We start from the raw sequence: 13,492 nt of genomic DNA, 5'->3' as shown, positions 1-13,492 counted from the left end.
CAAGGTGGCACCAATTCCGCTTTATGGTCCTGCAGAGACTCCTGTCTCCTAGCTCAAGGGAGGCTTGTATTTTTCTGAAACATGCCTGTAGGGGGAGCTGCTTCCACCTGTTTCTCATCACTGCCATAAATGGTCTCACTAATGAAACAAAGCAGAAGTTCATTTTAATAAAATAAGTGTCGTGTGGTTAATTGCACCAATCAAAAACCCCAGTTTAGCCACACCTTCATTCACCTGATAGACAGAACTGCTGTGAAATCAGTGTGCAGTAAAACACAGGAGCAACATTCTCAAGATGATCAGACTCTATGTAATTTTGGCTTATTTCAGCGAATTGTGTAAGTGAAACTGAGAATGTCGATCTATCACTACACATATTCCACATGCTGCAATAGTAAATAATTTAAAATATTCATTTTGTGCACATTGAAATAATTGGAAATTATGTTTTGCTGTTAAAATATTATCACTATATTGTTTTAAGCTAATGTGGTATTTTTGAATTATATACTCCTGTATAAAAAAATTTATTTGTATTTTCTTGTTTCAGGTTTTGCAAGTGATGTGGTGTTTCAGTCTAGTCCTTTCTTGACAGTTGAAGCTGGAGAAGATGTGACTTTGGAATGTTCATTTCCCAAGGAGAGTGCGCATTTCGTGTTTTGGTTTAAGCTAAATTTTGGCCAGAGACCATTTCTAATAGGAACATCTCATACATCTCGCTCACAAGAGACATTCAACTCCAACTCCACACACTATGAAGTGAAGCAAGATGGGGAAACGAATCAACTAATAATATTAAAGACAGAACCAGGAGATTCAGGGATGTATTACTGTGGAACAAGGAAGATAGTTACCATTTTTTTTGGAGCAGGAACCTTTCTGAGAATAAGGGGTAAATCTCTATTTCAAATTGCTGTTACTTACTGTTATTTACTAATTACATAAAACGACAATAATTCAAATCCAAATTTTTCCAAAATATGGGCTACAAGTACTTAGGTTGTAACACGATTATACTGATGATATTAATTACAAATATTTAATTAACTGTCCAACAGGCACTGAGAAACAGCCCATTCATCGGATAGTTGAGCAGTATCCTGTGTCTGACACAGTGCAGCCAGGAGACTCTGTGACCCTGCAGTGTACAATAGAGACTGAGAGCTGTGCAGGAGAACACAGTGTTTACTGGTTCAGACATGGATCCGGAGAATCCCTTCCAGGAGTCATTTACAGCCACGGAAACAGGAGTGATGAGTGTGAGAAGAGCCCTGAGGCTGGATCTCCTACACGGAGCTGTGTCTACAGCCTCCCCAAGAGGAACCTCAGCCTCTCTGATGCTGGGACTTACTACTGCGCTGTGGCCATGTGTGGGGAGATGCTGTTTGGCAATGGGACAAAGATTCACATAGAAGGTAAGTTTTAAATTTACTATTAGTAAGGTAGATGTCTGGAGTAAGATAGACATTTTGTCTGAACATGGTCATGGATCATGGATTATTTATCTTGACAACCACAAAGCATTTAATGTGTCTTATGGATACCATTCTCATTAAAATTAGTTTTTCCATACTCATTCCTTTAATAATTTACTTAAGACCATTCATTACAAATAATAATGCATTCATAAAGCATAAGAAACATGGCTATAATTGCTTATTACTAATGTTAAAAGAAATTAGGGTTACACTTTACTTAAGGCCATATTTTTAGTAGTTAATAAACACATTCATAATGTATTATAATACATTCATAAAGCATAAGAAACATGGCTATTATTATTTATCAAAAGGCACAACTCTTTATTGTCATGTTTATTATGCATTATGAACGCTCTATGAAGCTGTCGCATATATTGCACTATAAATACTTTTATAATGCAGTACAAAGCATCCTTAATCCTTATACCGACCATTATTATACATTATAAAGGTATCTATAGTGCATTATAGATGAGAGCTTCATACAGCATTTGTAATACAAAATAAACATCGCTATAATTTGTGCCTTTTGATAAATAATTATAGTGTTTCTTATGCTTTATGAATGCATTATAATCAGGGGTGGAACTTGATTAAAAAAATTATCTAGTTAATTAGAAGCTTTGTAATTAATTAATTGAAATTAATCACATTTAAAATTTCAATATTTGACACAAAAATTTTAAGTTTGGTTGATGAATGAATCAATATACATAAGCTTAAACTTCAAAATCTTGTTTATTTTCCCATCAGTTCACTACACAGGCCTATAGATGGGTGCAGAAAACACAGAGCAAACAGTTTCCAGAACAATGGAAGTTTTGATCAAAAATGCCAAAGTTCTGATTGACTTCAACTGATCCCATTTTTCAAATATCGTGTATGAAAAACCAAAAAAACAAACAATCCCATTTCAGTCAAAAACTCCCTCAAGATCCCTTGCCAAAAATAAACAGACCAACAGTTCAAGATAAAGTGCTACGTTACTGACCTGTGCGCTAACCCCAACACGTTTTGCGTTGAGGTGGTAACGAAGGATGGAAGTGCTCCTGTGATATGCAAACTCTTTCCTGCATCAAGTGCAAATAACAGAATTTTTTGTTTGTCCTTCCATTTGGAAGTTTCTTATATTTAAATTTCCCATCCACCAGCGTAATCTCTTCTGTCTTCCCCATCATGTTCATCACATTATGCGTCAATATAATCTGTATGTCTGGAACTCGTGCACTGAGAAACGTTCTGCGGTGCAAATTAAAGTGCAAATTAAAAGTGTTAATTTTTTTAATTCGCTATTTTTTGTGTAATTAATTAATCGAAATTAACATGTTAAAGTCTCAGCCCTAATTATAATGCATTTTGAATATGAGTTTCACTGTATACCGTGACTGTATACCATGCCCGTGACAAATAAACCCCTGAATGCAAGGTTTAAATGACACAACTGACATTATTATTTAAAAAGCTAGAAATAAGTTTAAATTTGATGAACATGTTTAATTAACGAAAATGCTGAGGTTTGGAGCATAGTGTTTAGTGCTTTGAAAATGCTGTATGCTGAATAGATGCAATGGGTATGTTTGAAAATATACTGAAAATGTAAAATTCATTAAACATAGGTGTACCTTAATATAGGTATCATTTTGTTTCTGTGCTGATTGTTCTTCATACTTTCAAATTTATTGGCTGAAATGTTTAATCTTTACTATTGTTCGTCCAACCTACTGTGCATCGACTTAACTCGTAGTTACATTATAATCCATATAAACTTGCATAACAGTTTTTTCCTCAATTCCACTTGTGTGTAAATGGAGGACTGGGAGGTATCATTCTGATGGAATGTACATTTAAGTATTTGGTTTATTTATTAATGCATTTTCAGAAGACAGAATCCTGGCTGGTGCTGGGTCTGTGTACTCTGGTTTTCATTCCTTCTGCAGCAGTTTTACTGGATTACCAACCTTGTAATCCAGTTTCCTCCCGAAGGTCAAGAAGATTTGATTATATGAATGGATATCTCTGAAATATACTTGCTGTTTGAGTTTGTTCCTTGGAAATTTCCTGGCATTCTGTCTATATTGTTCATAGCCATAATTTCCTGAGAAAGCTTAAAGGTTCATCAATACCCTGCATGTGATATATGTGCATGATACTGTGTATGATATGGATGGATGGACAGGTCACATACTGATTTCTAATAGTATGAACTTCACTAACTACAGGAACATTAAATCATGATCTCTTCCCTTATCAGATTCCTGTCATGCGCATATGAATATCCTCATCTGGCTCTCCATCATAAGAATGATAGCCCTTCTCTTTGTCCTGCTGACTCTCTCCCTCATCTACTGTACCCTGAAAGACCCCAGGGTGAACTCATCCTGATTCCAATACTGGAGTATAAATGAAACTGGTGCAATTGATTTTTAAAATGTTACTAGTTCACATTTTCCTTTAAGAAAAACAGTGTATATAGCATTTCACTGTCACAGTGTTTCCTGTGAGAAAATGTTAAATGTTTCTGTATAAAATGTGTATTCCATATTTGTATTTTTTTTCTTCTTAATTCCAGTCCATCATAATCTTTCATAAAAATGTTGGTCTTCTATTGTTGCTAAGAGGAATCTCAAAAAAGTATGTAAATGTGTTTTTAAGAGTCAGAAGAGACATAATATCACCTATAATTTTATACAATGATTTTTTTATATATTTCGTTTTCTGCTATATATGTCGTAGTCCGCTAAATGCTGTAAATGTAAATGTTTTAGTATAGACTGAAATGTACACATATAGTACTTTTAACATAATTTGTTTGTTCAACATCTGCTTAATAGCCAATTAAACTTGTCTGTTCTGAAGCTAAATTGTACTGGCTAGATTGCAGGTAACAATGGTATATCAGCATCGTCTTACTGTAAGTCAATGTTACTCTTTCGTAAAATGCTTCTGGAGCAAAGTTCTGCAGAAGTAGTTTCTCAGGTTTTGTTCAGTAAAGGCAACTTCCGTACATTATATATGAAATAAAAGTGTAATAAATGCTGAAAGAAATTAAATAATGGGACTAGGTTTTTTTAATTCTTATCATCAACTGAATAAAAAAAAAATTCAAAGATATTTTTTATTAGATTGAAACCAGAAAACACAATGTACACACAAAGTTATACAACAAGTAAGTACATTTCAAAATGATTGCTTTTAGAAAAGAACAAGATAATAAACTGTAGAATATAGCGTACTAACACATTCACATATGTTTTTGTTGCGTTTTATCGATTTCCCTGCTCATCCCACACAATAACCCTATCCTCAAGCCAGATCTAAAAGGAAAAAAAAACTACAAAGACAAAAACCACGGGAACATTACATTAAGTTACTAATTAGTGCCGGAAGTCAGATTTTCAACCTGAAGGTTCGAAAAATATTTCAGAAAGCGCCCCCACACCTTATAAAACTTTTCGTTGGTATTGCTAATCGAATAACGGATCTTTTCGAGGCTTAAATAAGATATAAGGTCCCTCAGCCATTGAGCATGGGCGGGCAGAGCAGCACCCTTCCATCTTGGTAGGATCTCACGCCTAGCCAAAAAGGAAGTGAAAGGCAATGTACGACACTGTGACGGGGTCAGACGTTCACCAGCCTCCCCAGTGGTACCAAAAAGAACAACTAATGGATTAGGTTCTACATAGTATTCAAGAATTAGGGACAAAGTTTTAAATATGTGTCTCCAGAATCTTTCATGGTTAGGACATGACCAGAACATATGGATAAGGGAAGCCTCATTTCCATTTATCACAGCAGGGGTCCACATTCGGGTAAATATGAGATAATTTGACTTTGGACATGTGGAACCTATGCACAACCTTAAATTGTAGAAGAGAATCGCGGGCACAGTAGGATGTAGAATTATCTAACTTGAGTATTAAATCCCAATTAAAAAAAAGAGTACTCTCTTCCGTTATGATGTAACAGCGCCAAATGTCAGAGACACCACAGTTACATAAAAATGATTGAATGAAAGAGGCAGATTTACTGATAGTGCTGGGGTTAGAAGAAGATCGGTCTAACACAGGGTCCAACCAGCAGTTAAGATCTCCACCAAGTATGAGAGAGTATGAGCTCAGATCAGGCAGTAGTGAACTCATACGCTCAAAAAAAATCTACATTATCAGTATTGGGGGCATATATATTGGCTAAAACTACTTTTGTATTGTAGAGTTTTCCAGAAACAAAAACATACCGGCCGTTAATATCAGAAATTACAGTATGTTTCTCAAAGGGAATATTTTGGTCAATTAAAATCGAAACACCTCTGACCTTAGTCTTAAAAGTGGAATGAAAATACTGCCCCACCCACTGGGTCATGAGACGAGAGTTATCTGATCTGCGAATGTGCGTTTATTGCAGAAAAACAACAGACGCTTTATACTGTTTTATGTGTGAGAGCACCTTCCTTCTTTTTACAGAATGATTTAAACCTTTGACACTCCAGCTTACCTGCACTAAGAATGTGAGTAAACAAGTGCAGGTAAAAACAGAGTTCGAAAGAAACACGAAAGAAAACAAATCTGCAACAAAAAACAGAATGGTCCTGGCATCCCCCGAGTTAACACAACCTAAAACTGGCATTAAAGGATATCTCCCCCCTCCCCCCACCCAGCATCGACCCCCCACCCATCAACAGGACAGCTGCTAAAAGAAAAAGCAGCAAGCTCCCCAAAACACACATTGTGTACCTTCCGAAAAAACTCTTCCTGCCTAACACCAAAAAAACTAAATTTAGCTCCCATAACAATGGTTTGAGTAAACCTACAGTAACACTCCTAAATTAGCATTTAAACTTTATGAAAATAGTCAATATAAAACCAAAACATGACATATATTAGCTTTGAGGTCATTGGAAGCAATGAAACATCTAAATAATGTCAATGCTTATAAATGGCAAGAACATGAACAAAGGTCCTTACATATCGCAAAAGTAGGAGAAAAATTAGAACAGTCAACTCACGGGGCCGTCACTCGAGTAAACTAATAACCAGACAAGCAAATGTTCACGGCGATTCGGATGTAACGGGCAGGTTGTCCAGATATCTCCTCACCTCATCAGCCGAATGCAGCCACTTTCTTGCCCCGCTCTGAGATGTGATGCAAAGTCAAGCAGGATACAGTAAAGCGGGTTTAAGACCGCGTTTATACAACTCGGCCATAACTTCTCTATACACAGCGCGTCTACTTAAAACTTCCAGCCAGTAGTCCTAAACAATACGAATATGAATACAAAACCTGTTCCACGGGTTCTCTGCTTCCCCTACAGTCCAGAAACATGTTTATGTTAACTGGGGCTATGAAGGTGCATGCTATTCCCATAGGTTCCTGCAATTCTAGGAAAAGTGGGTACAGGAAATTGATCAATGATCTGTGTGGGATAAAACGAAGTCCTGAGTATGTTTTGGATTCTCTAATTGATGGAAATACAAGAATCTGACAAAACACAAGGCCTGAACAAGAATACAGAAATGACAATAAGGACAATGCAACACATGTGAAGTATAATAATGTAAAATTCATATGTGCCTGCTCTTACGGATGGGTATTGCTTCTCAACCCAGTTCAGAAGCTTTCATGGACTTTTACAACTTCCAAAATTCCACCTGGCATGATGTCACACCTGGGAGGGACCTCAGTTTGGGAATCCAGAGACTGGGGAAATCAGGTTTTATTGAGGAACCCAGGCAACCAGAAATGAAGTCTGCAGGCGGAGATGGTTGTCGTGGTCACAGTTCCAGGAGGATCAAAAGCCAGGAAACTCAGTACTAGACAGGCATAATGACCGGGGAAGAAGTACACAGAGTAAGTACAAAGGCAGCGGGAATGAAGGAGCACAGGAGAAGCAAAGGCAAGTAGGGAACTGAAGAGACAGAAGACAAGAGTTTGTCACTCAGTAAGCACCATGGAAGGAAGCAATACCTTGCACTGAGTGTGAGGGCAAGTTGGGATATAAAGGGAAGAAAAAGGTGCAGATATTATTCGAGGCAGTCAGGGGAGCCCGTCCTGCGGGGTGTGACATGTCCCACAAATGCACTTTTGCAATGATAACTGATGAGTTACATAGTTGCACAGTGAAGCAAGTTTAATGTTGTTGATTTTTCTAAACTACATTCATGTCAAATGAAAGCTATTTTTTGGCAGCCCTTGTCTGAATAAGTCAATTTATTTCTAGTCTAGAAGATAAACTGAGGGCATGTCTGCGGCATGTCTTTCTGACAACGTTTAATCGACAGCATTTTTGGCCAATGGAAATAACCTTTTAACACACATATTCTGTTGCACACATCACCGTTTGACATGCTCACCACTCCATCAGCCCCAGCACCAGAACCATTTTCCCAGACAGGCTACGCAGTTGTAGGGGAACCGTCCACTGGCCCAATGGCGGAATCCAATTGGACAGCCGAAGGCTTGAAATGCGTGTGGATCCTTCCGAGCGCTTCTGTAAAGTTACTTACCCGTTGTAGGTAAAGACCAAATTACATCTGACTCCAATTTAATTAAAGATCTTTATTGGCAAGTTTAGTCATGACATTTCTGTTATTTAGATTACTTCTAGGCTGTGCCTTCTATTGCTGAACTCCCACTAATCCCGGACGATGGGGCACATCGGATTCGCCTCGGCCGATAAGGCGATCCGTGACTCTGCTATGTAGGTTTAGAAGTTGGACAACCGCTACAAGGTAATACAATGCTAGCCTGGATACCCGTCATGACCCGGCGGCCCTTAACGTCCCAGAGGCTCAGCTGACCATTGCCGAATCCGAGCTAGTGAGGGCCACAGAGGTTAAGCCGATGTCTGCCGTAACTCAGCGTGTGCACGCCTCAGAGGCTGGGTCGGATTTGGTGCCGTAACTCAGCGTGTGCGCACCTCAGAGGCTGGGCCGGTCTATTACCGTAACCCAGCGTGTGCACGCCTCAGAGGCTGGGCCGGACTTTGTGCCGTAACTCAGCTTGTGCGCGCCTCAGAGGCTGGGCCGGACCTGCCGTAACCCAGCTTGTGCGCGCCTCAGAGGCTGAGCCGGTCTTTTACCGTAACCCAGCGTGTGTGCGCCTCAGAGGCTGAGCCGGCATTCACCGTAACTTAACTTGGGCAGCCGCATCGGGTCTCGGAGAAACGGGGTCGAGTCAGAGGCTGCAAGAGAGTGTTAGAATAACCCCAGTCCCTGAGGAACATGCAGAGGTTCAGCGAAGTCAGACAGCCAAGATGTAATCAAAACACAGGTTATTCATAATTAATATACATTACACCAATTTAACCAAATATAGCATTCCAATAATTTAACATGTGGCCACAATTCCTATATATATATATATATATATATATATATATATATATATATAATATATAATATAATATATAGTATATAATCCAATTAAAAGTATATAACAATTCCATATCTCAGCTGAGTGGACACATAGTAACTGCAGAAAATATCTGATTACAGATGAAGATTCATACAGCACTATGTGGGAGCTCTGATTACAGAGTGACTCCCCGTGCTACTCTGGAGCTCTTTCTTAAGTATTCCAAACCAGGTGACAGGCTGTATCAAAGGTTGTGATTGATTATTTTAGGGCCTGCTCTGATCTTGTGTGTGTGTCCTGGAGAACTGTTGATCTTATCAATTCTTAGACCCTCAGCCAATCAAATTGCTTTAGGAGGAATGTGCCAATTCCTTTGTTCTACCAGGTGATAGGATCCTCCACTTTGGTGGATTTAGTCTTATTTTCTATATTTCTCTTATGTGAAAACATGCCACTTTAAGGTTGAGAGTATTGTGCCCGTCGTACTGTGACCATTCAAACGAGATCAAACATGGGTGTATGTGTCCCTAATGTATACCTCCTGTGTTAGTGTGAGTTAGTGAATGTAGGATGCATCTGTGTTTTGACGCAGCCAGGCCTTGTCGCTAGAATTTGGCTGTGGGGTTCTGGCCGCCCAGTGGGGGTGAGGTGTCCCGTTTGATGTGGTGATCAGGTGATTTGGGTCCAGTCTTGTCGGAGCCGGTGGACCTTTGCTTCAGGACACTGGGTGGAGCATTACAGGCTTGCCAGAGCTCAGACCGACGGGGCCTGCAAGGCCTCCAGCCTTACACAGTGTACGTGCATATGCAGATTAACTCACCAAGTGTAATACTTCTATGTTAAAACACTCATTGATGAAGCAAATGACAAACTGACTGTCAGAATTACGGGCAGCACAACCAACTTGAAGTCTGTTTTTAACTTTGTATATCCTAACTTTAGTTTGCACAAAAAGACCACACATATGCAATACAAAGCCTTTGGGTGCCAAAAAAACCTAAAGGCTACGCTATAATCTTAAACAAGCTAAGTTTGCACCAGTGACAGGGGTTAGATCTTGTTGCAACGCAGCATGGTGCAGGCAGGGAAAGAAGATGTCCATCCACTTAAAAGCTCCAACACAAAGGGATTTATTGAACCCACTGGGTAAAATAATAAAACAAAAGAACCACAAGTGGACAGAAAACCAAGAGAGAAAAAAAAAGAGGACTTAACTAAAAACCATAGAATATACCAATCTGAAGTAGAACACAGGGAAAATGAGTGTGCAATAGAAGAGAGTAACAAACACACAGTAACACTTACGATGAATCAATAAGGAGCAGAAAGAGGGCAAGCTGAGCTAATGAAGAGGCAGATGTGACGCATAAGACAATTATCCAAAAACGATGGCACAGGGAAAACAGGCAACAAGTGCAGTAATTTACACTAATAAACACAAGACTAGGAAAATTCCAACGAACACTGAAAGTAAGAAACACTTATCACACACTGGGAATTACTACACTAGGATAAATAACATGGAACCAAAATACAAACAGGAATGGAAGTGAACAGGACAAAAGCAGTGCAAACCAATAACCAGGGGGGTGTTCCATGAAGCAGGATTTCTTGGTTACCTGGGTTTAACTTAAGCTAGAACTCATGATTGTCCAATAAGAGTTTAAGTAAGGGACATTTCTATTGGACAAACAATGACTTCTAGCTAAGTTAAACCCAGCTAACCGAGAAATCCTGCTTTGTGGAACACCCCCCCCCCCTTTCAGTCTGATATTTCCATGACTGAAATATCAGTCAGATATTTCATTTACTGTTCAGCATTGAACTACTTTCAACGGAATGAATTAATGTCAGTTCAGCTTAAATTTTTTAACAATGTATACAATATTAACTTATTTGTTTATTTTTTTAAACTTGTCTTCCTATCTGAGTGTGGTGGGGGGCCTGAGGTGATCTGGGAGCGGGTTAAGCCTGTCCATGCCTCTCCTAGACACCGGGTCTGTACTCCGTCCTGTAGGGAGCGGAAATTGTGCTACCACGAAATGTAATCATTGTCCAATCACAGCTATCTAGCAAGCGTGGGGCATGGTCACAGAAACCTGGCTGGGACAATCGCTTAAGATCTAATCAATGAGGTGACGGCCACTATACGACAGGCTACAGCCAAGAATACCACACGCCAGCTGGGCACAGCTGCCTCACTTCAGAATCTCTATTGCAGAAATATTTAGGTTAGAAATATCCTCCCTGCTCCAGCAGGTAGAATGTGACGCTGCAAGCGTAAAGAAGAATGGAACACCTGCAACAGGCGGTGGCTGTAACTGGCCAAGATTCCCAAGACACCACATGAGGGCAGCTCTCATGTCTATTCTGGAGCAGTTTCAAATATGTATTCTGGGGCAAGGAATTCACACTAACGATCACACAAATCTTTGGTATATTAGTGCGAACTGTAAGTGGATGGATGGAAGAGGCCGATGTGCAGTAAAGGCTATACTTAAAATTTACCCTTGCAGTGATGGCATCACTATCAAGTTAAAATACAGTGGAAACCACTTATGGTGATCACGTCTGTCTGGGTGAAATTGATCACTATAAGCGGATGATCATTATAACCGATTTTTTTCCTTTTTCTTCATGGACGGTTCGGGCACGGGAGCGTGGCATGGTGCACGAAAAAGGGCGGACGATCCACTTGCGGCTCAGGGAACAGAAGGGGTTTATTAAATAAAACAGAAGACACTACAAACACAATGAAACCAAAAGGACCACGAGGGGTCAAAACTAAAGGGGATAATTAAAGACTTAATATTACAAAACAAAAACTAGGAAGGAAAAAACAGGACACAGATCTAACCAAGACAAGCAATAAGACAAGCAATAAGACAAGCAATTAGACAAGCAATTAGACAAGCAATTAGACAAGCAATTAGACAATCATAGACAATCATAGACAATCATAGACAATCATAGACAAATCAACAATGAACCACTGAGGAACGAAACAGAAGCAGGAACTAAAATACTAAAGGGGTAACGAGACTAACACAGGACAGGTGAGACTAATTAACAAAGACAAGGGAAACAGGGCACAGGTGAAACTAATAAACTCAAAAGAACTAAACAGGGAAACTAAGAACTAACCAAGGAAACAGGGAATCAGAAACCAACACTAGGGAATTACAAACAGGTAAAAGACAAGCAGGGGCACAAGGAACAAAACCAAATACAAAAACCACCAGATACAATAACTAGAAACATTAAGGAGCAACATACAAAAACAGGAGGCAGGATTCGATCACAAGACAGAAGGGTACACAGACAACCACATGCTCAACACATTGACCCACAAGACCAGACAGGCAACAGGGGAGAACAAAGACTAACATAAAGAACGGGATGACCAGCGACGCCTGCTGGCCAAACGGGGAAGGGACACGGTAGGACCACAGCAGGGGCTGACCCTGACAGTAGGCAAGTAAAAAAAAAAAAAAATTACTGTAATTTATTACTAATTTACTAATTTAGTACTGTAACTTTTTTCATATGTTATGTATAAAAAGACGTAAACACTGTAAGCAGACTATTTGATTACTATAAGCAAATTATTTAAACATTTTTTGTACAAGAATGATTCTGTGCCAAGCTTTTTCATCCATATAAGTGGTTGATCACTATAACCATGATCACTGTAAGCGGTTTCCCCTGTATATGAATTAATATATTAATTAACTGTTCAGTCTTAAATTTGTCATGTCTACTTGTATACATGGTGCAGAAATAAAAATTTGTCAGTTTTAGCGTCTTCCATCCAATGGCCAGCTACTAGCCACTGCCTGCTGCTGCTATTCCAGGAGCCACTTCCTGACTAACAGCGTCACTTTCTACCTGCTGGAGCAGGGAAGATGTTTCTCACCTAAATATTTCTGTAATAGAGATTCTGAAGTGAGGCAGCTGGGCACAGCTGGGGTGTAGTGGTTGTGGCCTTAGCCTGTCGTATAGTGGCCGTCACCAATTGTCCCAGCCCGGTTTCCGCGACCATGCCCATTGCTTGCTACTGTACATACCTGTGACTGGACAGTGATTACATTTCATGGTGGCATGATTTCAGCACATACTTTTCGAAAATGAGCCAGTTTAACAGAGCAAAGATGCCACTGCATTTCGGTGTGATGTGGCACGATTTCTTTGCTTAATTGTGTGTAGCGTAAACCCTTCTAATTGTTTTTCTGGATGGTAATTAAATAAGATGCAAAGCAATGGTTTTGCTTTTCATTGTGTTACATTCTCTTCACGAAAGTCTTGCACTGCATTTCCACAAAACACAGTTTCTGTGTGTTGCACACTGTAAAACAATATGTCACTTCGATTGTTTTTCTGTGCATGCCAAAGTCGGGTTTGTATTCCAAGGTGGCACCAATTCCGCTTTATGGTCCTGCAGAGCCTCCTGTCTCCTAGCTCTAGGGAGGCCTGTATTTTTCTGAAACATGCCTGTAGGGGGAGCTGCTTCCACCTGTTTCTCATCACTGCCATAAATGGTCTCACTAATGAAACAAAGCAGAAGTTCATTTTAATAAAATAAGTGTCATGTGGTTAATTGCACCAATCAAAAACCACAGTTTAGCCACACCTTCATTCACCTGATAGACAGAACTGTTGTG

At 39.5% G+C, this 13,492-nt stretch overlaps 1 protein-coding gene across 1 annotated transcript; it reads left to right on the top strand.

Moving 5' to 3' along the window:
* The first annotated feature begins 280 nt into the window (after positions 1 to 280).
* Positions 281 to 4,356, top strand: LOC140593154 (uncharacterized). The gene is made up of 4 exons (XM_072717070.1): positions 281 to 338; positions 551 to 643; positions 1,059 to 1,415; positions 3,733 to 4,356. The coding sequence occupies exons 1-4, from the start codon at positions 296 to 298 to the stop codon at positions 3,861 to 3,863; spliced, it is 624 nt and encodes a 207-aa protein (XP_072573171.1). The 5' UTR covers positions 281 to 295; the 3' UTR covers positions 3,864 to 4,356.
* The last annotated feature ends 9,136 nt before the right edge of the window (positions 4,357 to 13,492 follow it).

This window comes from Paramormyrops kingsleyae, chromosome 10, assembly GCF_048594095.1.
Source record: "Paramormyrops kingsleyae isolate MSU_618 chromosome 10, PKINGS_0.4, whole genome shotgun sequence".
NCBI lineage: Eukaryota > Metazoa > Chordata > Actinopteri > Osteoglossiformes > Mormyridae > Paramormyrops > Paramormyrops kingsleyae.
The sequence above is the reverse complement of the archived record's forward strand: the minus strand, read 5'-3'. Positions and strand labels throughout refer to the sequence as shown.

Excerpts from the sequence above, each read along its gene's own strand:
- LOC140593154 (XM_072717070.1), top strand. The coding sequence starts at position 296 with ATGATCAGACTCTATGTAATTTTGGCTTATTTCAGCGAATTGT. Across the intron at positions 339-550 it reads GGCTTATTTCAGCGAATTGT|GTTTTGCAAGTGATGTGGTG; the intron begins GTAAGTGAAACT and ends TTCTTGTTTCAG. Across the intron at positions 644-1,058 it reads ATGTTCATTTCCCAAGGAGA|GCACTGAGAAACAGCCCATT; the intron begins GTGCGCATTTCG and ends ACTGTCCAACAG.